This window comes from Mauremys mutica, chromosome 4, assembly GCF_020497125.1.
Source record: "Mauremys mutica isolate MM-2020 ecotype Southern chromosome 4, ASM2049712v1, whole genome shotgun sequence".
NCBI classification, from domain to species: domain Eukaryota; kingdom Metazoa; phylum Chordata; order Testudines; family Geoemydidae; genus Mauremys; species Mauremys mutica.
The window spans coordinates 15850789-15876448 of NC_059075.1; the positions used below are offsets into that span (position 1 = coordinate 15850789).

At 40.7% G+C, this 25660-nt stretch overlaps 1 protein-coding gene across 8 annotated transcripts in view; it reads left to right on the top strand.

Moving 5' to 3' along the window:
- Positions 1-25660, top strand: part of SYNE2 (spectrin repeat containing nuclear envelope protein 2) — a 237632-nt gene that overhangs the window by 23460 nt on the left and 188512 nt on the right. For all 8 annotated transcript variants that reach the window (XM_045015450.1, XM_045015451.1, XM_045015453.1 and 5 more), the window contains 20 exons: positions 738-838; positions 1690-1791; positions 3131-3268; positions 4297-4461; positions 5869-5981; positions 7322-7478; positions 10499-10595; positions 11113-11300; positions 11477-11641; positions 12017-12172; positions 13437-13610; positions 15878-16036; positions 16301-16474; positions 18699-18833; positions 18984-19139; positions 20545-20762; positions 21045-21120; positions 22288-22406; positions 23043-23166; positions 25360-25517. In XM_045015450.1, the coding sequence (XP_044871385.1) occupies positions 738-838; positions 1690-1791; positions 3131-3268; positions 4297-4461; positions 5869-5981; positions 7322-7478; positions 10499-10595; positions 11113-11300; positions 11477-11641; positions 12017-12172; positions 13437-13610; positions 15878-16036; positions 16301-16474; positions 18699-18833; positions 18984-19139; positions 20545-20762; positions 21045-21120; positions 22288-22406; positions 23043-23166; positions 25360-25517 (2875 nt within the window). The remainder of the gene's footprint in view (positions 1-737; positions 839-1689; positions 1792-3130; positions 3269-4296; positions 4462-5868; positions 5982-7321; positions 7479-10498; positions 10596-11112; positions 11301-11476; positions 11642-12016; positions 12173-13436; positions 13611-15877; positions 16037-16300; positions 16475-18698; positions 18834-18983; positions 19140-20544; positions 20763-21044; positions 21121-22287; positions 22407-23042; positions 23167-25359; positions 25518-25660) is intronic.

Consider the following 25660-nt stretch of genomic DNA (forward strand, 5'->3'; position numbering starts at 1 on the left):
TGGTATAAGGTCTGATACTGATACTGTCAAACCAAGGTCCGTTTATAACAAAGGATACGTCTACACTGTGAAAAAAACCTGTGGCAGCGAGTTCCAAAGCTTGGGTCAACTGACTTAGGCTCAGGGCTCACGGTATGGGCTAAAATTAGCAGTATAGACATTCCCACTCAGGCTAAAGCCCTGTGATGGGAGTGGGTCTCAGATCCTGGGCTCCAGCCTAAGCGGACTGCTATTTTTAGCCCTGTAGCACAAGCCCAAGTCAGTTGAGCTGGAGTCTGAGACTTACTGTTGGGGGTTTCTTTTGCGATGTACAATTTTTAATTTTTAATATTTAATCACTGTGATGATTGGGGTTTAAAATGAAATACTGATCTTTATGATAAAAGTAAGAATGCTCTAACCTGAGGTTCTTTGCTGAATAGTTCATAGGGAACCTGAACTAATAGGAGTTTTGACTTGGCAACAATTACAGGAACATCCTTTAGAAGAAAGAATATAAAGCTGCATTATGATGATGATAATTGCCCGTTTCTTTTCTAATTTGCTGTTTTCTATTACAATATTCCTGAGGGAAAAAATCAGTTTAATACTGTTTTTCTCAGTGAAATTTTAACTGAAATGCTGAAAATAAATTTATTTGTATTTGGTAAATTTTCATGATTGCTTTGTAGAATATAATTGTACAATGAAACTGAGAAATATGCAAGAATGATCTAATAGTGTGCTACCTCTCACAGATGTTGATGTTATCAGTCCAGATGAAAAATCTATCATGACTTATGTGGCTCAGTTTCTGCAGTATTCCAGAAGTTTACCAGTGGCTGAAGAAGACATGCAGGTATGTCATTTCTTTTATCATTGAACCAAGCCAAATGAGTGTACTTTTTGCTTTTCATAACTCTAATTGAGAATTTCAACACCTCCTTTGCAAAGCCTGTAGCATGATTCAGTAACATAGTTATAAAACATGGTGTGATCTTGTCTACAATGACACAACTGAGCTTATTCTAACCTTGTGTGTCTCTATCTTATTGTAACCAAAATCCCCAACACGGTAGATTTTGTTAATAGTGTAGACAAAAACTTTGTTGCAAAGTTCACTTTTTTATTAGTTAAGATGTCCATAAGTATTCCAAACAGCATTTGCAGACCTGGTTGCCTAAATGCAAGCTCCCAAATTTATAGCGAGGTACCTAGATAGAAGTAGACTGATTTTCAGAAGTTCTGAGCAACCCCAGATCTTTCTTGTTAGAAGCTGATATAAAGAGCAGCCAGAGAAAGCCATTTGGAGGCCACAGCAAGAATTCTATTGGGTCTACAAAACCCAGGATAATTGCTGTATGTTCTTGAATGCCATCTACTGGCACCTTTATCTATTAATCAACTATTTACATATGATAGAATGTTCCTGTAACACCCTGAAGTCTGGCTACTTGTTTCAAGCTACCTTACTGTATTCAGGAAACTAACTTCTGGCACCAGGTTTTAAGATTTTGGCTTTCATCTATTTGTAGAGCCTGATCCAAAACTCATTAAATCACTGGGAGTCTTTTCATTGATTTCAATGGGATTTGGAACAGACCTCTAGTGAGTGGGAAGGCTTCACTAGTGTGTTGTTTTATGGCACAATGCAAACTAAAAATAAGACTTGCAGAATGCAAAAATGGAATTTTCTGCTCCAATTACCAGGGGAAAGTAAAAGCGGCCTTGAGCTGGCTGACTGCACAAGAGAAGAAGTTAACAAAGTTGTTGGTTGATACAGAAAATGAAACATGCTATAGAAAATTTCAAGTAAGTAGCACTATGTGACATTTTTGAATATGATAGTATTTGCAAAGAGAAATATTAAAATAAACCCCACAAAAGTAGCTTTTCATGTTATTGTCCAATCTGAGGATTTAAATTTAACAAAAAAAATAAAAAATCACAAATCTGTCACTGGATTTGGTAAATAAAGCAAAGTCACCGAGGAAGGGTTAAGATAAAATTCCCTCTCCAGAAGGAATGCAGATATATACTTCTCAGTTACTATGGTGATAATATTGCAGGTCTCGCGCCAGTTTGTTGTCACTGAAGGGGTGCTGGAATTGTTGGCTGCTACTCATGGGGAATGGCTTCCTCCCTTTGTACAGCCCAGGTAACCGAGTACGTAGAAGGGAGATTTATGGGGCCATTAGAGAAGTAATTATCCACTTCCACACACAGTGAGTGCTATTGCACCTTCAGTGCTGCAGCAACCCCTAATGGGTGTTGCACTCTGCCCTCTTTAGGAGCAGGGGAAGAATGGCCATACCGCACTGTCCCTAGCTTGCCCCCAAACCCATCATCCATCAGGGAGACCTCATAGAGCTGTACTTCTGGAAGAGTATGGGACTTGCAGTCCCTATGCAGTGTTTCCCCTTGCTAGTGGTTCTGCTGAGTCCTGGGCCCTCTACACTAATAGTGGGGTGATAGTCACAATTTGCCTGAGAGAACATGAACCCATACAAAGTCTGACTGAAAACAAGTGATTGAATATAATAATAGGCAGGGAGGAGTGTTTTCTTCTCTTCCTCTTATTTAAGTTCCATGCAGAGTCAGACAGGCTGGATTTACTCTTATGTTCTGCAGCTGGTCTGACTTCCTTCTTGACAGTCTGTGCATTGACAGCCAAAATGCAAAAGTAACTGATTTTGAAATGTTCCCCCTTGTCCCCTCCCCTCATTGGGCTACATCTGTGTGGCACACAGAGGCTTTGTATCTAACATGTAATATCCTTCTCTCCTTCAAGTTCCCCATGTTGACTACGCCTCGTCTCAGACAAGATATTTTTCTCAGTACAGTTGAATAGTTATAGCACTAGAAAAAGTTAGAGATATTACTGTGCATTTGCTTGGGAATAATGTATTAACATGATATTAAATAAAGATTCAGCTATAGTGTTATATTGTAAGGCGCAGATACTGCCGTTAGATGACTGTGCCTGATTCCCATTGACCTCAGTGGTTTTATTATTCCATCATTCCTTATCTGGAACACCCACTGAAGTAAATGGGAGCCAGAAATTCACCTCCAACAGTAATAGCTGGTTCTAGGAATTATTACATGTAGTAGTTTTCCACTATAGATTGCCTTTCCATTTTAACCCTAGGAAATGCTGTCATTCATGGAATTGTTTAATGAAGAGAAAAGACCCTTTCTGCCAGTGTTGTCTTCAAAAAGAAGTGTGCCTGGGCTAAATGAAGAGCAGAAACAGATGAGAGCAGCATGGGATAACCTAACCTCCCAGGTTACAGAAGTTTTTCTAGCTGCTGTTTATGTTGTTGTTGTGAACACATTCTGTGAAAAGGATAAATCTCACCCCAGGAATTTGTACTGTAGTATAATTATGTTTCTCCTGTTTTGGTGAGGGGGAGGAATCACTATACTTAGATATTGACCGTGATCCTGAGGTCCAGTTGAGCTGGGTCTGGTGTGCCGTGCTCCAAAGGTGTGGAGGAGAAATTGGGGGTTTGTGGGTGGAGGAGGGTGACGGCAAACGTGGCTCTCTTTATGCCTATCTGATCCTAGAGCTGCCAGCGGCAAGCAAAGTATGATCTCGATCTGATCGTGCTCTGAGCTTGGCAGCATTCAGATGCAGAGTTTTGGGCCAATCTCTGCTTAAAATGTTCGGTTTGACATAATTAGGGCTAAAATAATGAGGCAGCAGAGAAAAGAGCGAGCAATAGAGTCAGCAGCTGACTAGATATTTTTTTCCATGGCATGGGTGGCCTTCCTGCACTATCCAACTCTGCCATAGCAGTACTGTTAATCCCATTGAGTAGTGCTTTGTAACAAGCTTGCTCATGTCAACCGTCTCTGAACTAAGGCTTGGAATGGCTAGGGTTGATACTGCCAAGTATTTCTCTGCTTGATAAGTGGCCAGTGTGGATCAGACATTTTTGGTCCACATGGATGGAAAGACAGTCAGAGCATGTTACTCATGATAGAAGTCATCTGCCAAGGTGCCACTAACATTGGGTAAATTTCCCTGTGACAAAACTTTGTTAGTCATCGTATAGCGATAAAAAATGCTCAATTCCCTGTAGCACCAAGAAGATTGCAAGCAGGAGAGCTAATTCTGACCTTGGATGCACCCAAATGACTCCCATTTGACTGCTCTGGGAACTGCCTGCTTGCTACTGAGTGCAAAAATTGTCTGTGAGATAGTTAGAACGTTAGATTAACAAGTATTATATATAATAACCTTGCTAATCCCCTGAGAACAGGGTAACAAACAAAGAGAGATTTTACCGTTGACATGTATTTATCTTTTAGATTAATGAATGGAAAACAAAGCTGGACCGTGCACTACCCCCACCTCTAGACAGCATCGAGGTCTGGCTCCAAGAGATAGAACATCTGCTGGCAGAAGGTTTACCTGATTTGCAGGACCACTGTAAAGCAATGGCTCTCTTCAAAGAAAAAATTATCTTATTTAAGGTTTGTTAAATAAAAAAAGACTTGTTAAATCTGACCCACTAAAGAACCTACTATGGAAGTGATGTTAGTTTTTGGGAGGGAATGTGGTTACTGGATTGATTGATTTCTTCTGGACAATATATGTACTTCTAAAGATGCCTTTGGTAGCAGCTGTTGATTTTGAACAATGGCAGGGTAACCAGATGAATACAGAGTTTTGTAGGAAAGTTTTATGACTTCCTTGGGGTGAGATGTAAGAGAAAGCCTTGGTAGAAGGAGTAAATTAATGTATTTTGATCATATTAACACAGGGGTGGGCAAACTACAGCCTGTGGGCCACATCTGGCCTGCCAGCCATTTTAATCCAGCCCTCAAGCTGTCCAGACGGAGAGCAGGGTCAGGGGCTACTCCACGTGGCTCCCAGAAGCAGCGGCATGGCCTCCCCTCTGGCTCCTATGCATAGGGACAGCCAGGGGGCTCCGCTCTGCACGGTTCCTCCACCCCTAGCGCCACACCCACAGCTCCCATTAGCTGGGAACTGCAGCCAATGGGAGCTGCAGGGGCGGTGCCTGCACACGGGGCAGCATGTCGAGCTGCCTGGCTGTGCCTCCGCATAGGAGCTGGAGAAGGGACATGCCGCCGCTTTCGGGAGCCGCTTGAGGCAACCTTAATTTGTCCCCATTGTACATATACATTATGATAGTCTTTAATTACATGATTAATTCTAACATATTGTAATTATAACTGTGTCCTTCATCTGTGACACACACTTTTTTGTCACCTGCAATTCCCAGGTGGCATCAGTATTTAATAATAGTTTACAGGAATGCTGCATTTCATGTTGTGATCACTAATATTCATATGGGAATGTTGTGCAGTACTCTGAGGTTTTCTGTGTGGGTACTTTGTATGTTCAATTTGTTGCTTTTGGCAACTGGCACCTGTGATATGTTCCCATTAGATTTGCAGCAAAAATTCCAACTTTGCCATCAAAAGGTTAATATATTATCAATGGGATAAATGTTTTTTTAAATAGTGATTTTACAATATCAGACAATTAACTGAAGATATTTATTTACAAGGTCTTGCTGTCAAGCTAACATGTGGCAAAGGAAGAGCTTCATACTTTGAAAAGATGTAATATTGCATTACAGTATGTGGAGAGGGTGTAAACAAACACTGGTAGTATTGACTTAATGCAATATTATATATATATAGAATGGTGAGGTTTTTACTATGCTGTAGTAAATACTCACATTTGGGGGTAATGTAGGAAATGCATTTATACTGTACTGAATAAAAACTGAAGTGAGAGCCTGTGGTAAATGTGTTTTCTTAATAGCTCTCACTGTAATATGGGAGTGGATTGCATATTCCCAAATACAATACTTAGCAGTGAAATATCTTAATTATAATATTTTTTTCCAGGGCTTGATGGATTATTTTGACTGTCACTTGGTCAGCCTTCAATCCTTTGAGAATAAAGATGAGAAGGATATGCCACTGGTACCAACTGAGAAGCTAGATGACATGAAAAGAAGGTTGCAATTCTCAGATTTAACCTGTTGGGCTCCTGAGTTGCCTACATTCATATTAAGTTAAATTATTATTTTTAGCAAGTTTAGCACCATTATGGAAAAACACTCCAATTACTTGTTTTCTGTGTTCAGTTGTTGTGCACTTAGATGGCACAAGCATAAATGGTCTGTTCCCAATTCTGCAACTGACTTGCTGCATGATCTTGTCCGTGCCTGTTTCCCCATCTGTAAAATAAGGATAATGATACTTACCCATCTTTTAAAATCATGTGCAGATCTACAGATGAAAGCACTATAAGTACAAAGTATTATTAAATAATTAAAATTTTGAATCTGCTAAAGAATTCTGGAATATAAGGCTCAGCTGACAAAGTCAGCTCTTAGCTCAAAACTGGACTGCATCATTCTGCCATCTCTGATTTCATTATTTGTTGAGCACCATCAGTGTGCTTTGTGTTCTACAAACATATAAAGAAACATGGTCCTACCTCAAGGGGTTTGTTACTGTCTAGTACAAACACAGGCAAAGCAGGTCAGCCACATGCTAGTAGTAAGATGGGCTATGACTTTAAACAGGAGTAAGAATTTTGCAGAGGTCAATTTTGAAAACCTTTGTGAAAAAAATGTGTTTTGATGTAGATTTTGGAGGAAGGAAGAGGTGGTTTGGTGTATGAGGATTGTGAGACTGTTCCAAGTAAAACAGAAGATGAGTTAGTAGGGGAATATTAGTTTTAATCTTCTCATTAAAAATTAATCATTATATTGAACTTGTTTAAATACTGAAACACTTTGTTTTTGTTCCATCTCAGTTATGCTGATCGGGGTATCATCATGCAGTTTAAAGCCTACATTTTTTAAAGTGACCAGTGATTTTGTGTGCTTGAACTAGAGACATCTTTCAAGGGCCTGATTTTCAGACAGTGAATGCACCGCACTTTCTGAAAATCAGCCCTTTTTAAGGTTTCTTAAATTGGACATCCAAAAATTAAAGGTAATAGGTAATAATTGGAGATATACCAATCTCCTAGAACTGGAAGGGACCTTGAAAGGTCATCGAGTCCAGCCCCCTGCCTTCACTAGCAGGACCAATTTTAGCCCCAGATCCCTAAGTGGCCTCCTCAAGGATTGAACTCACAACCCTGGGTTTAGCAGGCCAATGCTCAAACCACTGAGCTATTCACTTAAATAATTAACACTAAATATTTTAGAATTTATTTTCTGTTCAACAGTAGGGACTGTTTGCATATATCTAGAATTCAGGTAATCTTTAGGTTAGAGGTTTCTCTCTGTAAATGAATGGCTCATTATGTCCAGTTTAATTCCAAAACTCTACTGTTTTCCAGATTCAGCAATATCCAGTCTACAAACTTCAGCATACTTCTAGAATACCACTGCTGCCTGTGCTCAGCTATCTCGGATGAACTGACATTAAAGTTAAATATCAGGGATATCAAATATGGGACTAAGGAATCTGTGGAGTTATTGCTGAGAGATTGGCATGTAAGCTTAAAAATAGTTTATATTTTTGGCAACTGTTCTCCAATTTAAACTGGTGGTAGTTGCCCTCTTGGATACAACCTTAGAACTAACTCCATCCAACATGGACTCTCGCAGCTGGAGGCAATTTGAGAGTTATGCAAAGAAGGTTGGGTTTCAGGTTGAACCTGTATCTTTATTACAGGCCTTGCTATCACCATGTTCATCTTCTCATTTTGCTGTAGATATGTGTATGCCTCATATAGCTAAAATACACTTCAGTCTGGAATAAAGGTGAGACAAGGTAGGTGAGGTGATATAGTTTATTGGACCAACCTCTACTGGTGGAACGGTACAGAGCTCTGTGTAGCTCTAAAGCTTGTACCTTCTTCCACCAATTGAAGTTGGTTCAATAAAAGCCATCAGCTTGCCTCTCATATCTGGAACCAACATGCTATAACAACACTACAAACAACTATGGAATGAAAATGTTATTTGTGATCACTCAGCAGTTTGTCACTGTACAGCAAGGAGAAACATATAGAGTGATGAAGGACTAACCCCCTTTCAGAAGCTGGTTAATTTTGCTCATTGAAATAAATGAGCACATGCACACTGTGCTAAATGTGACCATGTGATCATCATCTTACATCATGTGATTGTGATCGTCATCTTACACTAAAATGGACCCTGCCAGTATGGATAATGTTTACAATAATACACCGTATTCTGCATTTCTTTCCTCCCTCCATCTCTTTTTCAGTATCTCTTTTCTGGTTACAGTTTCCCAGAGTTTCATAAAACACTCTGGTTTGGCTCTGGCCTGGATTCAGTGAGGCTTTTTTTTTTGGTTGGATCCAGTGAGAGTGATTTCACTCTTAAGTTTCAATTTCATTTGAACTCAAAGCAAAACTCAGTCCAAACCACTGAGTTTCATTTCATTGTGAGTCCAAATCCCATGAAAGTGATGAGTTTTTGCAGGATTTTGAGCAAAAGCCATGAGCCAAGATACCTTCTCCATGACAGGCCCTCCATAATCCCCCTTGTCCCCCATTTCTCTCTCTCTCTTCTGATGATGTGATTGTCTGTGACCTCTTCTTTTCTGTCATTGTCTTCGGGGACAGTTGACTAGCCTCCTTTCCTCCTGTAGTATACAAGGGCCAGCAATATCAGCCCACTCCCTGCCTCAAATTCACAAATATTTCATGCAGGACAGCAGGTGGTCTGCTGTGCCTCCTGTCACAATTCTGCCTCAGCAGGACTCTAAATGTAGAAGCCGTCTGCCACCACCTGCTACTCCCAGAGAGTAATACTCAGCAGCCCTTCCTTCTCCTCCTTCCCAATATGCACATATCCTTATGGTCCTCGTTGCGGATGAGTTGACCTGTCTGATTACATTTTGTGCTTACCTCACATTTTGTGGCTGGTTATTACAGCACATACGGGGCTCAACATTACAGTCCTTAGACAGGCAATTCTCCAATTAGAATCAGGGAGAATTTTGCCTGCATTAGAACTGCAGGATGGGGCAACATGTTGTGTAAAATCACACTGTTCTTGAAGACATCAGCAACAATAACCCATAACATGGATTGAAAATTGAAATTTAGCCTTTACTCTGAATTTCTTGGATTTTGTCAGTTTCATCTGGCTCCTTGGTGTATTGTTAACACAGATTTATTATTATAATGTATTCTTGGGCTTTTGATTTTTGGTTTTAACTGATAAACAGCAATAAAACAATATAAATATAAAAAAAAATCCATGTTTATCCAATAAACACCAGAAAAACACCGGAAATTGTTACTTGTATTTAAGAGATTGTCTGTACAGAGCATTAATGCAGACTGGGGGGGGTGTGATTTCTAAAGTACTCTAAGTGTTGCTCGTTAACTGGACCCTGTTGACCCTGCTGGTGCACACTAAAGGTTCCCTAGTGTGCATAAATGTAGTGCTGTTTGAAACAGGACTGTGTTAAAGTGCACTGGGGAACATACAGTATATAGTAACAAAGTTGTGAAACCCCTTGATTTTTGGACAGCTACATACAGTTCAAAAATTTCAAAAAGTAAATCTTAAAAAATGAACTTAATAAATCCCCCAAACCAGAAGTCATGTGTATTAATTCTGTAGTGCCATAGGTGCCTGTGGCACTTTACAGGCTTATCGGAAACAAACGCATTCCCCAAGCAGTTTACGATCTAAGAACTTAATTCTGAAATGACTAATCCTGACTCAGGCAAGTACTGTGTTCTCTTTGAGTCAATGGCCTCCGGGTCTGTCTATATGAACAATTGTTCACAGTAAACTGGGGTGTGAACCTACCCTTCACTAGCCTGCTGTGGACTAACTGTGTGGACTCCGGTGACATGCATTAACTGTTTATTAATGCGCTTTGATCTAATCCTCTTTGAAATGGGACTTGATCAACGCTTATCAATGAACTATTAATTTGTTTCATTAGGGTCCACACAAACAGTTATTCCATGGCAGGTTGGTGTGGGGTAGATTCATGCCCCAGCTTGTTGCGAATTAAGGGCAGGCCTATGCCTAAAGTAGACAGTTAGGTCAACCTAGCTATATCACTCAGGGGTGTGAAAAGTTCACACCTTATGATACTTAGTTAAGCCGACCTAAGTCCCAGTGTAGACAGTGCTAGGTCAATGAAAGATGACCTAGCTCCTGCCTCTCAGATTTACTGCAGTGATGGAAGAATCCCCTCCATCACTGTAGTAATTGTCTACATTACAGCAGCGCTTCTAGTGTAGACATACCTTAAGTGTTTGTGTAGACAAACCCTCAATGTATGAGTTAGGATTACTCACAGAAGTAACAGTTTGCAAGATTAGGCCCTATAATAGGCATAATTCATACAAAGGGTGGGGGATGGGATACAGTGGAAATAACTTGATTTTGCTCTGTTTATGTTTGCCCTGTATCTTCTGGGTTCATGTTCTAAAAATTAATTGATCACAAACTGAATTTTCTATATATTTTTATGTCAGTCAGTATTACCCATCTCAATTCCCTTTAACTTTGGGCAGGATTTTATTGAAGAAAGGGGAGTCACAGCTCAACTAGAAACTGCTTTTCAAATATGTGAAGACATGAAAAACAAAAACATAAGCACGAATGTCTTAGGTAAGTACATGCAAATAACATAATACTTTAATAAGAGTTGTGCTTTAAATTGATCATTATTAATGTTTTAAATTCCTGATACTTTTATTTTCTAAAAAAACAACGAGGAGTCCAGTGGCACCTTAAAGACTAACAGATTTATTTAGGCCTAAGCTTTCATGGGTAAAAAACCTTCCATGCATCTGAAGAAGTGGGTTTTTTACCCAGGAAAGCTTAGGCCCAAATAAATCTGTTAGTCTTTAAGGTGCCACCAGACTCCTCCTTGTTTTTGTGGATACAGACTAACACGGCTACCCCTCTTTTACTTTCTGCAGAATGTTGGTTTTGTTTAGTTGGTTTATGTTTTTTCCAAACAGTTAATGATATTCCCCTTCAGCAGCCAAAGGAGGAAGGATTCACTTCTCTATTTTGGCAGTTTCCAAGCAATTGAGAAATATGTTTAATATTATTTTGAAATTATTAATGTGAATCAGTGTCTATTTCTAACATTTGTTTTATCATGTATTTAATATTCTAGTTGGTGATCCTCCAGACACTTGTAAACTATTTAAGATGGTAGACTCTAAGATTTCAATGTGCAGAGAATATATTTACAATGTAAACACTGTCCTACAAAAAGTTCTATGTTCTTGGGCTACTTATATGGAGAACATTCATTTACTGAAGACATGGTTGGACGAAACACGAAAAGGACATCCTAAAAAGGTATTTGATTGACTGTCTCTTCGTGATTATGCATAAAGATACTTGTTCACCTTTTTAAAGCACTTTGAAGTCTATGGATGAAAAGCACTATAAGTCCAAATTATTATTATTGTTTTGGGAAATATATTAAAGAACTGCATGGTGTGGTCTTTAATCCTTTCAATGCATCTCTATAGGTCCCCACTGAGATTCTGGCAGACTGGAACTCAGTGCATGGTTCCTTAAATGAAGCTGGAAACTTCTTAATTGAAGTCAGCAATGAGCAAGTGGGATCAGATATTTCTAAAGAATTGAAAAAACTGAACACAAGATGGGCTAAATTTATAAAGAGAACACAGTTTGTAAGTAACCGCAGCTCCGTTTTCTTTTCATGTGATCATTTTGTTATGTAGATTTCAAAAGCACAGCTGTATTTTTAACAGTATAATTATCAATTGTTATTTACAGATCAATAATCTTTCATACAATTCAGTGTTCTCCATTTTGGAGCAGGTAAAGCAGGCAATACACACAGGTTCCCAGCTGTAACTCTCACTGCCTCTTTGTGTAAAAGTCCTTTAGAACTCCGTTAGCACTGAATGCAATGGTGTATATGGCTGAGACTATATGAGCGCCCCTTGTTTCAGTTTTCTAGATGAGCCCAGAAAAAGTGTATTTATTAATCATACTGTTGTGACAATAAATGATAGTAAAAATGCCATGCACCGTTTTCACAGGAGATGAGATTACTGAGAATGCAAGAAGAGCAAAAGAAGTCAGTTGTTGACAGTAATGGAAATTCTCAGTCTCCTGCCGAAGCAGTGCCAAATGCACTCAGTGTTACAGCAGATATAGCAACGGAGGCTAGTAAGAAACCCATTCAGAATGCAGAGGTAAAGAGTTCTCCTATATTCTAATCCAAATATCAGCACTTAAATTTGGGTAGTTTTATCTATTAAATATACAGCCCCACTTTTTTGGGCACTGCATCGCCACTTCAGTCTCAGCTTCCACCTATGCTCCTCAGGGTGTATGTGATGGTCCCAGGGGTACCCAGGGCGGTGAGGTACCTCACCACTACCTCTTCTTAGTGAGAAGTAGTCTTGTCTCTGCCTGCTATAGATCAGCTCCCTGAAATGGTATGTGGCAGTACAAGCATGGCCTTCCAGGTGTCCACAGGCCTCGCTCTCTCTGTACAGGTAGCGATAGGCACACAGTAACCCCTGAGTACTCAGACTTCTCTGCAGTGTTCAGCCTCTGTTCCCCAGAACACTTACAGAATTACAGGCCTGCTATTCCCACAGGAACAGAACTCACCGGCCTGTAAGATTCAAGTCAGGACCAGCACTTTGCTTATCACCACAAGACTTAGATATAATTATAGTGAAAACAAGAATAAGTTTATCACAGAATAGAGATTCAAGTAATAGTGAGTAAGACTATTGGAAACAAATGGGTACATATTAAACAAAATCATAACATTCTTTCTAGAGCCTGTACTTAACTGACAAGTTACTCTTCTTTAGACAAGAGAGTATCTGAACCAAAGTTATCTCCAGAATTCTCAGCCAAGCCTGGTTGAGACCCCTCTTTCATGAAGCAAATGTGCTTTCCCACACTCAAGATAAGATTCTCTTCTCCCGCTCCGTTTCTTTTCCTGTTAGATTCTTTCTGAAGTTCTTTCTTACAATCCTTCATTTGCATTCAGTTCAGACTGGTGAGGGGATCCACTCTGAACAAGAAAATACTCAATTTACATGTAAACAGGTAGCCTGTCTGACAGAAAAACTGTTTTTCACCTTTTCTGGTGACTAGTACCTAGATACAGACTTTAAGAACATGTTTTCAGTTTATACACAACACCTGTACATACATTTCACAGTGATATTGATGACCAGAGTGACACCACCTTTCATTAGAGACCTCACATGTCATTCTTTGGTGAATCAGAATGTGTATACCAGAATCAGGAGATCCCTGTAACCGCATTGTGCTCCCTTGTCAGTTGGCATTAAGAAGTTTTTGGGTCACAGAGCGAAAGCCAGAAAGTGGCCCATAAGCTGGGTAAATGCTGGAAATGTAGGGAGGGGGGGAAGAAATTCTGAGCATTTTACAAATACTAACTTTGCTAAGAGTCTAAGTGTTCTGTGTTCTCAGTTTAGAGAAAATAATGCAGATGTAACTGAACAGGCCACTGAGCTTCTGCCCAGAGTGGAGAAAATTGAAGAGCTTCTCAAAGGAGTAGAAAACTGGGCCACAGAAACAGAATGCCTTCTTGAGACGATCAAAAACGAAGAATGCGTGGGAAGCTCAACAGAACCATCTTTACGGGTAGAAATGCAAATCTAAAGTTTAAAATATCTACCCATTCATCAGATTCTCAGACCTGAGTTATGAATTCAATGGCTTGTGTTAAATGAAGCAGGAATTAGGATTGATTTTGTATTAATAAATGGCTAAGTAAGGGAAGGAGGTGCTGCAGTGTTACTAGGACTAGGTTAGTTGTCTAACATTATTTTTAAGGATGGCTCCTGTCAGAGTCCTGAGTATTTCATCATGGTAACTGCTTTCCCCCCCCAGACATTGGCACTCCTGGATTACAATCACAGTCTAAAGAAGAATCTCAGTCCCATTCTTCAACTGGTTATAGTTGTGTGATAAAGGTGCTCCCGCCCCCTCAGTAATCCAGCACACTCCCTGCTGACTAATACCCTGGAAATTAATGCAGTGAGAGTGTGAGGAATGCTGGTGATAATATTTACTGCAGAGGCAATGCATTTATCCCCTGGGGAGGAAGCACTTTATCCCATCAGTCCTCCTTGGCTGGAAAGGGGACCTGTAGATCTCTGGCAGGGGTGTGAATCAGCTGCCTGCTGTGTACTTTGTGCATCTGACCCTGTGGGAAATTGATTCAAACATCCACTCTGTAAAGAGGGAAGAAGTCCTCAGTGTAGTTGCAAAGATCTTTGTTTTTAGTCTCAGGGTTATTTTACTTAGAGATTGTGCACTCCTGCTCTGGGTAAAGTCTACAGTATTAGGAGGTATGGGCATGTTAAAAGAATGTACATGAATTTTCAGAATGTGTGTGCATGTATATAAACTAAATCTCATTCTCAGCGTGACATTTGCTTGTTAAAAATGTGAAAGTGAAAAAAAATGCTCTTAAATTTCTATGAGTTGTGTTTCAATAAGATTGTAATATAATGTCCCCCGTGAGTATACAAGATCAAGTCCTTGCTTCACTTGCAGTACATAATAGAGAGAAATTTTAATAAAGCATAGATCAGAGGAATGGTAATGGATAGTTTGAAAATGAGGTGAATATTCATAGTTCAGAAGAGCTCTCATAAAGACACACAGTGATAAATATCCAAACCCAGCGGTGTAAGCTGTGCTTTCAAAATATCCAAGCATGTTTTCTAAACAGCGGAGTGCACATTTGAGGCTCTGTTCTGCAAGCAAATATATACACAAATAAATTTGCTTATATGAGACTTCCTGTTTACTTCAATGGGACTGTTCACATGATACAGTTACTGCTGTGCGTACACATTTTCATGATCAGACAATGCACGTGCAAATGTGTGCTTTGTATATTCAGTTACTAGGTTGTATGTATGCAAGCATATTTTAAAGATATATTTCTTTGCCCAACCTGCTATTTTAAAGTAACATATAACGTAGTGATAGCAAGTACAATCACAGAAGTTAAGTACAAGTCAAATATGCGTATGGATGTCACAGGATCCACTCACTGCTAGGGTGTCTCCTCCTGGCCACTTTAGGGATTAGCGCCTTCCGGGTGCTGTGCCCTCCTCTGGCATTCTCTCCACCCTGTGGACCCTCTTGCTCCAGGAGCTGCAGCTTCCTCTTCATCACTTGGCCCTCCAGGCAGGTCACTATGGTCCTCACCTTCCGGGGTATCGAAGTCTTTCAGCACAAACTATCCCAGGCAGTCCGATCTCCACTTCCCCAGTGGCTGGTAGGGGAACCCGGGCCGCCCTCTACCCCAGGTTCCAGCTCAGGGGCCCTCTCTTCAGCAGCCAAGGTCTGCCTTGCTGCTTTTTCCCTGAGCCTTCGCTGTCTTTCTGGCTCTCCCCACACTCTGGGGTTGCCAGCCGCACAACTCCCTTCTCCCAGGGAATGACTGCAGACTACTTCCCTGAGCCTCCAGCTGCTCTCAGCTCCTGGGCTTTACACAGTCGCCTCCTGTTCCCATCCAGCTGAGCCTCCTCTAATTAATCCCTGCTCCCTGGCTCTTCTTTCATGTGCAGCCTGGACAGTTAATTGGCCTACCTAGCCACCTTAACCCCTTTAAGTCTTGTGTGGGGTGGACACCCCATCACAATGGAATTAGATGGCTTGACAAATTGTTTTCTCTGCTTTCTTTTTTGGTTGGTGCCAAACTCTCCCCCACCCAGATGTTGATACTTTGGACTACAAGATAATGACCTGTAATTGCAAAGCATGGTCCATATGTGACCAAATATTGCCTACTTTTTCAGTCAATCCTTGCCTTTCAATTCAGTTCCTAAAGTTAAATGATATAAATAATAATATTTAATATTGAAGACATCTGTTGTGTTTCATCTACACAGATCCTAATTGCCAAAAGGACCTTGTGCCAAGAACAAGTTGCTGCAGCAGAAGAAATCTTGCAAGTTTTGACACGTAATATTTCAGGCCAGGTGTCCCTCCCGGATTTTGAGACAGCTGGGCTACAGACACGAATTAAAGAAGTCAGAGAGAGACTCCAGGTCTCTGTTCCCTATCACTATCATATTCAGTACACAGATATCCTTATCTGTAGTATTAAATAGTTAGAAAAACGTCTTTTAGGGTCCATGTAAAATATAAATATTTTTAAAATATTTGAGCGACTCTTCTCTTGTCAGGTGCAAAAGGAGAAAAGACTTTGAAATTAATATCCAAAGCTGAGAAACTTGACTCATGTTAAAAAAGAATATTTTAATTGTTTTAACGATACTCATGCACACTCTCAAAATTATCTTTCTTCCTAGGCTGCCATGAATAACCTAGACCTTGTCTCACCCAAATCTGAAGAGACTCTGTCAAAAAAGGAGGTCATGATCAATTTTGAAAAATCCCAGAAGGAGCTTGAAACATCTATTTTAAAAGCTGTGCAGCTCATTAGCCAAAAAGTGAGCCCTGATGAGCACATTTCAAAAAATGAGGTGGGTTCAAATATTTACTTCCTACCTGTGTCATATGAAGCTTTTGACTGTCAGAGCACATTATTTCATAGTGAGATTTTGTGACTAAAAAAATCATCTTACACAAGTGGTCCCCAAATTTTTCAGGGTCATCCCTCCCTTTCCCATGTGCGCCCCCCCCCCTCCGAGCCGAGGCTGGGAGTGTGGCTGCCGTTCCTGGGGTGGGCAAACGCAGACATGGGTAAGGGGGCTGAGGCTGGGGCCGCAGCTGGGGGCAGGTCTGGGGCCAGGTGTGGAGCCACGGTCGGGGGCTCGGGGTGGGGCTGGGCATGGGACCAGGAGCTGGCGCCAGGGCTGGAGGTGGGGCCAGAGCAGAGCTGGGAGTGCAGTGGGGCTGGGTGGCACTCCCTCCTTGCCCCCATCATGCCCCCGCAAACATGCCTCTGTGCCTCCACAGGTGGACGCACCCCACAGTCTGGGGACCTCTGTTTTACACTGATGTGGAAAAAAGCACATATTTCTTGGCAGTTCTTACAACTTTTGTTTAAAACTTTTTATTTTATCATTATTAACATACCTGAACTTTCTGTAGAAATATTAAGAAATCTTACAACCTGGATTTTTATGTTATCATTATCTGGGTGTATTTTGTTTAAATCCCCAAAAAGGTAACTACACATTATAAAATCTTGATCTTAAAATAAGGCTGTTTTTTCCATTGAAAGGATATCCTGAACTTTGTTTCTTCATGTCACTAATGCTAGGAGGTCTCTCCTTTTCCAGCAATGCCCTATTAAACATCTGGCTATTAGTTGTAAGTGCAAAACTTTGAAAGCTGACTGACTAAGTGGCCATCAGACACACAAGTAACTTTTTGCACGTAGCTTTGACATGATTTGAAGGGAAGTAAAACCTAGTTTAGATTATGTTTATAATCATATGGGGGTGTTATGATGGAGATTTATATAAAAGGAAATTGAAAGTTCTCAAAGCTACTGTAATTCAACCTCCTTGTTTATATAAGCTATTCTATATACTATCTGTCTTCTTATATGGCTCCATCACTCCCATACCCAGGCAACTATAAGCACTCAAGAATGTAAAGCTGTGAACCACAGTCATGTTTCATGGCTAGTTAAAAGCCTTTGGTCTCATCCTTTATTACAGAGATGGGCAAACTTTTTGGCCCTCACATCGGAGTTGTGAAACTGTACAGAGGGGCGGGTAGGGAAGGCTGTGCCCTCGCCCCTATCCGCCCCCTCCCACTTCCTGCCCCCTGACTGCCCCCCTCTGAATCCCCAACCCATCCAACCTCCCCTGCTCCTTGTCCCCTGACTGCCCACTTCCGGGACCCCCGGGACCCCACCCCCTATCCAATCCCCCCATCCCCTGACTGCCCCCCCCACCCCCTATCCATACCCCGACCTCCTGACAGGCCCCTCAGGACTCCCACGCCTATCCAACCCCCCCTGTCCCCTGACTACCCTGACTACCCTGACCCCTATCCACACTCCCACTCCCTGACAGGCCCCCTGGGACTCCCATGCCTATCCAACCCCCTTTGCTCCCCAGACCCTGCTAGCACCTGCCCTTCCCCAGGTGCTGGTCCTGCTGTAACCCTCTAGGAAGCCAGTCTTCTCCCTAGGGCTCCCTGCAGCAGACTATCTCCCTCTGGTCTGCAGCTTCCTTTTATATGGGCCGACTGGGCCCTGATTGGCTAGTCCATCTGCTGCTGTAATTGTCTACAGCCCCCTCCCTAATTGGCTATTTCCCCTGCAGCCCCTCCTTTGACTGCCTGTTGCTCAGCCTCCCTAGGCTGGTTTTAACCCCCTCAGGGCCAGTGCAGTCATAGAGACACAGACCCCTCCCATGCTTCCTGTAACATTTAGGAGGTGTGCCCCATTGTCTGGGCATAGGGAGGGAGAATAGCCGTTGATCCACTTTGTCCACTCCCCCTTGATACAAAATGTTCCCGCGAGAGGTGTTGTGGGAGCTGTACCTGCACTTTCCCAAGCGCAGGGGCTGCAGTTGTCCTTGGCCCTTTTTCAGGCACAGAAAGTGCAGAAGTGCAATTGTGCTCTGGCCTGCCTATGCGTCCATACAAGGGCCTGGGACAATCTGGCCTTTTGCCATTGCAGCCCAATAATAAGTACCTTGTCATTCGTTATTGTATAGTTTTGATATGATAATGAAATTGTTTTACGATATACATAAGTGAAGATCAATTCTGTTTTGTTTTTTTCAGGAAGCTTTTAGCATTTTGGACACAAGAATTCTTGAAAATTTTTTGAAAGCAGCTGAACAATTGAAAAATATTTCACCAGCTCATGAAAAGTTAGCAGTGGAGGAAAGATGCAAAGATGTTCGTGAAAGATGGGAGGTGAGAAAATATACATAAGAGAATGAGTTGCTTTTTCTTATCAGGCCTGGTCTCTTGAAAAACAAATTTTTGTTACAGAATAGAGGTTTTAATTTGCTTTGTAGCCCATTGTCACCATCACACTGAGACAGTGCTTTCTGTACTTTGCAGGCCGTTCATCGTGAAATCATATCATGTATTCAGTTCATAATGGAAATTGAAATAGGGAAATTTAATGCAACTTTTTCAAAACTCAATAAGCAAATAAATAAAGAGAAGAAACTCCTTAGCATGGGTAAAACCAAGGGACTTATAAAAGAACACGAGGTACTGTATAAAAATGCTATCCTCAACTTCTCTGCTTGGTGACTGTATTGTATATCCTTCTGCATTTTTCATTTAATTTTCTTTCTAACTTCAGACTGTTCCATCATTGCAGGAAGCAGGCTTTCAAAGAGTCACCTCCTTGCCAGTAGGATGCTAAATTTTTTCAGTTTATACCTTACTTTATAATAATCTCTTACAGGTGGTTTTATTTTTAATCCTTAATTACTCAAAATGTAATAATTGAAAAAACAAACTTGACATGCACTTTAGCTCCCATGCAATGCAGTAGTTGCATGGCTAAGGTCCTATCCATAGAGCTGACTCTACCCATAATGGTTGTACAGAAGCCCCAGTTTAACTCCTTGTTTGTGTTGCACACAAACTAGTCACGTAACCTTAAGTGGTGCTTTACTGGTTCATAGGCCCATGCTAGTCCTCTGCCCAGGGGTAAATTTCACACAGTGTGTAATAAACTTTGGTTTACATTTAACATTTTTACTCATGTCTCTTTCTCGGTCATCTCTTCTTGAATTTTCTTTTCACCTTAGGTGAACCTGGCCGTCACTGTATTCCCCAAGATCTGCCTATATTTATTTCTTACAGGGATTCTAGGTGTGAACTCCTGGCCTCAGTAAAGTCAATATGAGTTTTGCCATTAACCGTAACGGTTCAGGATTTCACCCAAGGTGTTTCTATGTGAAGAAAAACAGCACACGTATATAAAAGCAAAAAGAGAAACAAGCATGTATACCAGATGCATTCTATTCCTCTCATATTGGCCAAGAGAGTAGAGTATCATTTCTTTCATTGTAGTTGCTTCTTACAGGGGGGAGAGAATGATGGAGAATATTTTGGGAAAATGTCTCAGTCCAGCTGTCCCTGAAGTCAGTGGGAGATTTGCTATTGACTTCAGTGGGAGCAGAATTGGTAGCTAAAATTGGAATAAAGAAGAAAAGACCCATGTAAGACAGGGAAAATTTCACATTGCAAAGATATTAAGTGAGGAAGTATTGGTCTGTTGGTTAGAGCTGGGGTCTGCAAGTCAGGACTCCTGGTTTCTGTTCTTGGCTCTGGTTAGAATATGATCAGGTAATCATTTAGGCCCAGATTTAAAAAAATATTTAGGCACCTAACTTTTATTAATTTGAGTGGGGGTTAAGTGCCTGAATACCTTTAAGAATCTGGTCTTTAACCTTTTTGTGCCTTTACTCAGGTGTAAAATTGGGGCCATCACTTGCTTGCATCAGAGGGATTTTGTGAGAGTTAATTTATGTTTTCAAAGCGGTTTGAGAGCCTCAGTTGAAAGTGCATTTACATGACGAACACTAAATAGAACAATGAAAATAAATAAATATGAAAATAACCACATTGTTATAATTTATCATGTGTTTGTTTCTTCATTTAGGCTTTTTTTTCTCCTGAAGGCAGCCTGAGGGAACTAAACAATTGCCTACAAGTTCTTAAAGGAATGTGTGAAAGATTGACTGCAGAAGAAACTCACCCAGAAACTAAGACACTAGTTGCAGAGTGTGAACAAAAGCAAGAAGAACTTCAAAATTGTGCTGCAGATGTTTATGTAACTCTGCTGTCCCACGTTGGAGGTGGCCAGGCATCTAAACAAGGGTGAATATTTTTCAGGACAATGTATCATAGCTCCATAAAACTAAGACATCTAGATCGTCCTCCTGCTGTTGCAGGATTGTAAGCTGGAGTATATTTTCTCGTGTAATTGTTCTTTTAAAATATTTTAATGAACTAGTCTATGTCATGTTAGATTAATCTTTGGCAGAGCTGCAGTGTTTGTTTTTCTCTTTTGATATATACTGCATGATTGCAATGTTTTTTCTTTGTATTCACTATAGTTGCTGCTGTTATTATTAAGCTGAAATTTCTTTTAAACCTTAGGGGCTCTATACTTGCTCCTGAGAATGGAGAAAAGGAAACATCTTCCCAATCAGTTGATATACTTTCAACTCAGGAGGTATGGAATTCAGATCATAGACTCATTGGGTTAGAAGGGACTGCAAGGGTCATCTACTCTGCCCCCTGCGAAGATGCAGGATTTGTTGTGTCTAACCCATCCAAGACAGATGGCTAAAGACATACCATTAGCAAATATTGGTTTATCTAGAGTGGATCCCGGTCAAACGGAGAGCAATTATTATGTCTGTCTATATCCCAGTGGGACTCAGGCACTCCAGTCAAAGCTCAGGACCTCATTTTGCTCACCATGTACAAATTCTTATTGAAAAGACCGTCTCTGCCCCAGAGAACTTACAGTCTAGTTCCTCCCTCTGAGTGGAAGTCATTCCTGTGCAAAGGGCCAGCTCAAGGCCCACTTAAGTTCTCAAAATAGCACTCAAGTCCTTGTATTGCCCTTCTTGATGGGGTGAATTTCAGCCTCTAGCACTGGAGGAAACACACTTAGAATACTACATTCAGTTTTGAGCCCCTCGGTAGCCAAAAGATGTGAACAAAAATAGGAGGGGATATAGAGATGAAAAATGCTGGAGGGGTTCGCTTGTAAGGAAATATTAAAAGAATATGTATAGCTTTATTAAACAATTGCTAATGTAGAGGGGTACAACTGTTTACCGGGAGTGGAATGCCATAGAGGAAGAGGTCTTGTTTAGAGTGTGGTCCAAGAGGACTACAATTCATGTGACTTGAGATGTACATAGGCAGCACAGTATTCATCAGCAAGACATCCAAAAACATGCTGGTGACCTACACAGAGTTCAGCTTGTGTCTCCATTGTATTAGCACCAATGGCTGAGGATATAGAGGAAACATCTGTTAAGGTAGCTGAGGTTGCAGTATGCACTACTGCGATGAGGAAGCTCTCTCACACTGTGCTACAAATACTGTCCATTGTATAGTGATGGAATCTGCTGCTTTGCTGATGGCTCAAGCGTCATGTTTATAGTCCATGGAAAGAGGTGTATTTCATAATTTTATCATTTTACTTAATAATCTAGTTTAAGGGAATCTTATGTTCATAAACAGCTGCTTCTTTCAGAAATTGGGTGTGTTTCGCATGAAAAAGTGATTTTCTTTCTGCAGTGTATGTATGTCTTCTGATCTTTGTTGAATGCATAGATATAAGGTAATGCAGTTATCAACATAACTGATTTTTATATTTGATTAGGCATCAGGACCAGCTTCAGGTGTAATTTTGGAATCAGACGTGAAACAACAGAATGGTGAAAGCTGTACAAAGAAGTTTGAGAAAGACAGTGATTTGCCCTTAGAGACTTTATTAGAGAGGTAATTTTTAAATGGCAAAATACGTACATTGAGAGATAATACTATATTAAAAAGTTACAAGTAAATTGGGAATTTCATATATCTGGACTATTTTTGCTATGCTGAATTCTGTTCTCTACTTGTTCTTCTAAATTTTGTTTATTTATCTATCTTACTATACAGTCACTCACAGTAGTATCTAAATGTAAATTAGATCTCTATAACAAGGAAACTAGCGGATTTAGTGATTTTTCTGCTTTTCGCTCTTCCTTACTTAGAGGAAGCTTTGCTTTTGGGTGTGTGTATGTGCCTGAATATGATGAAGCCAAACATTCTGGGCCAAATTTCCAGAAATTCATGGTTTTTACACACAAAAAACCCATGTTTGAGCCTGAAATTAGAATTTGCACACACAAATCAGGTAGCTAGGTGAGCAATTACTCCATTTTAAACACAAATGCTTATTCATGTAACATTTGGAATTTAGGTAAAAAAAACCAATTACATGAGCAAATTGCTGAATTTACTTTAATTGCCATTAAAGTAATGGCAATTAAAGTAATTGTTCAGCAAGTCACAACCTCAATTATTTTTCCTTTCCTATCTTCTATTAAAGTAAAGTTGATACTGTCTAAGAACTATTGCATCTTTTCCTAGCTTTGATACACAGAGGAGTAATCTCGAACTTCATTTACAAAGAATCAAAGATGAAGTAGAGTCTCCTTTTACTGATGAAATAAAAGACACCTCATGCCTTCAGAATAAGCTGCTAGATCTACAGGTAAATATCAATCATTTTGAAGAATATGTTGCTTGTCTACAATTTATATGATATGTTAAGAAGAGGGGGTTAAATTACTCTCTTTTGAGGCCCTCTTTTTCAAGGTACTGAGCATACTGCTGAGGGGTAATCCGTGTCCCCAACTGCTGCTGGCTTCAGTGGGAGTTGAAGACATTCAACAGTCATAGGAAGGCTCAGCTCTTTGCGAGATTGAGGCCTTACACGGCAGTGGAGTTGTGCCGGTGTAGCTGAGAGGAGAGTTTGGACCATTGTGTGCAAAATTACTCCAGCGCTATTGTAGTTTGAGAGGATTTGAATTGTTTGTAAACAATTATTATAAACATTATTTTGTCATGCTCTAAATTTGCTACACACAAAAAACTATGTTAAAAGAACATTGAAGTTGCAAAGTCAATTGCTCCTCCTTATTTTACTCCTGGGGGAACTCTGCAACAAAAAATTAAAAATTCTGTGCACAATATTTTAAAACTCTGCAAAATTCTGCATATTTTATTTGTCAAAATAACATAATATAATCACACCAGCTTCAATTATTTTTGGTCATTTATTTCAAAGTACCTGTCAGCAAGTATGTCTGTAACAATACAGACAACAACAAAAATTCAGGAAATGTGTTTTGACAAGTAGATTCTTTACTAGGCATATTAATACAGAACTCTGGGTAATAATTCATTTAAACTACAGTACAGAACCGTATTTCCTGTGTCCTCAGAAGCAGTGCAAAGGCTTGCGGGAGTCAGGGGTAATGGAGGAGCTGAGGGAGAGGGTAATAAATTGCTGGGAAGGAGCTTGGGTGTGAACTTTGAGGGTTGTTGGGTATGGGTGGGAAAAGTATGGAACAGGTTTTTTGGGGGGGCAGGGAGGGATTGTTAGGGAGCTTCCCCCATGCAGACCCTGGCTGACCCCTAGCCTCTCCCATTCAGTCAGGCACATCTGCTCCTGTCCCCATGTGTCCCTCAACCCCCACTCAGACATCCACTCCCCCCCATCATGTGGCCCTGCACTCCCTCCCCTGTCCCTGTGTGTCCCTGTATCCCCGCCCCCTTTCCCCATGTGTGTCTGTGCTCTCATTCAGCCACCCCCTGTCCCTATGTAGCTCTGCACTCTCTCCCCCATCACCATGTGGCCCTGCACCTCCCTTCCCCCTGTGGCTCTGTGCCTCCACTCCCATTCAGCCCATGACCCAGTCTGTTCTCACCCACTAGCCCTAATGAGCCCCTGTCTGACCCCCCCACAACAGCCCACGCTGTCTGTCTCGCTATAGCCCCTGTCTCCTGACCTTGCCTGACAGGCTCTGCAAAGAAGGCGGGCTCTTTCTTTTCCCTAGCTGGCTGGGAGCTGCTGCTCTGTGCAAGCACTACAGTGCCCTCTGGTGGGAAAAAGGCAGAACTGCAGCAATATTTGAGCAGAAGCTTTTTTCTGTGCAAAAAAATTAAAAATATGCATGGCTTATTAATTATGTGCGCATGCAGTAGCACAGAATTCCCCCAGGAGTAATATTACTCTTCCTCTCTGATGCCTGGGCACTAAGAGCACAGGAGAGTTTCCTTGCTCTCAATTCCACTTGGCGCCACACTTGCCCCTGGCAACCAGGAGGAACAATTGCAGGGAAAATCGTATTCAGCCCCTGCACCCTGGGCTGGAGCATTTTCAGTCACTGTATGAGCACGGCACATGCACAGTCCAATCACATCTAGGAGCTGTGAGGGTGTGAAGCATACTTACTGCAGACAAAATCTTTGGAGAATTTAGGTGCTGAACTCTAACAAGTCTCTACTGAGTATGTGAAAACCAAGCTAGTTCAAAGGATTATAAATTGGCCAAATTTGGGTGACTTTTCAAAGGGATGGTAGAAGACACATCTGACCCTCCTGTAAAATTTCAAATCCTTGCTACAAAGCATGGAGGCACTGGAGCTTCTCAGTGAAATTGGTGTAAGATTTTTTGTAAACATAGGTAGAACTATGTAATTTTTTCCATAATCTTGTTCTGAAAAATGGCTGAAACTTAAAAAACAAAAAACAAACAAACAACAAAAAAGCCTGAGGCACCCGACATGGAAAATTGACAATTTCTATAATAACTCTTCTAAAGGTAATTTTCAAAATTGACCAGTCTGTTTGCACAATATGATGCCTTTTGAATTAATTAAATATATGTATTTTCTTTTAGGGCATAGAGAGTAAAGCTAATTCTTGTTGGACACAGTTTGAAATTATTGCATCTAAACTAGAAAATCTTATGGATGACACAGGGAAGCCTGTTATCTCTGAAACACAAAACAGACTTAACAGAGAGTGGAGTGAACTTCAGATTATTCTAAATGCCAGGTATAAAATATCACTGTACTTTGTGTTATTTGAGAAATAGTATGTCATCATACAATTAAAGAGTGTATTGTATAGTATATATTTTGCATTGTAAGGCATAGTTAGAATTGTATGTTCTGCTCGAACCCTGGCATTTTTCAATT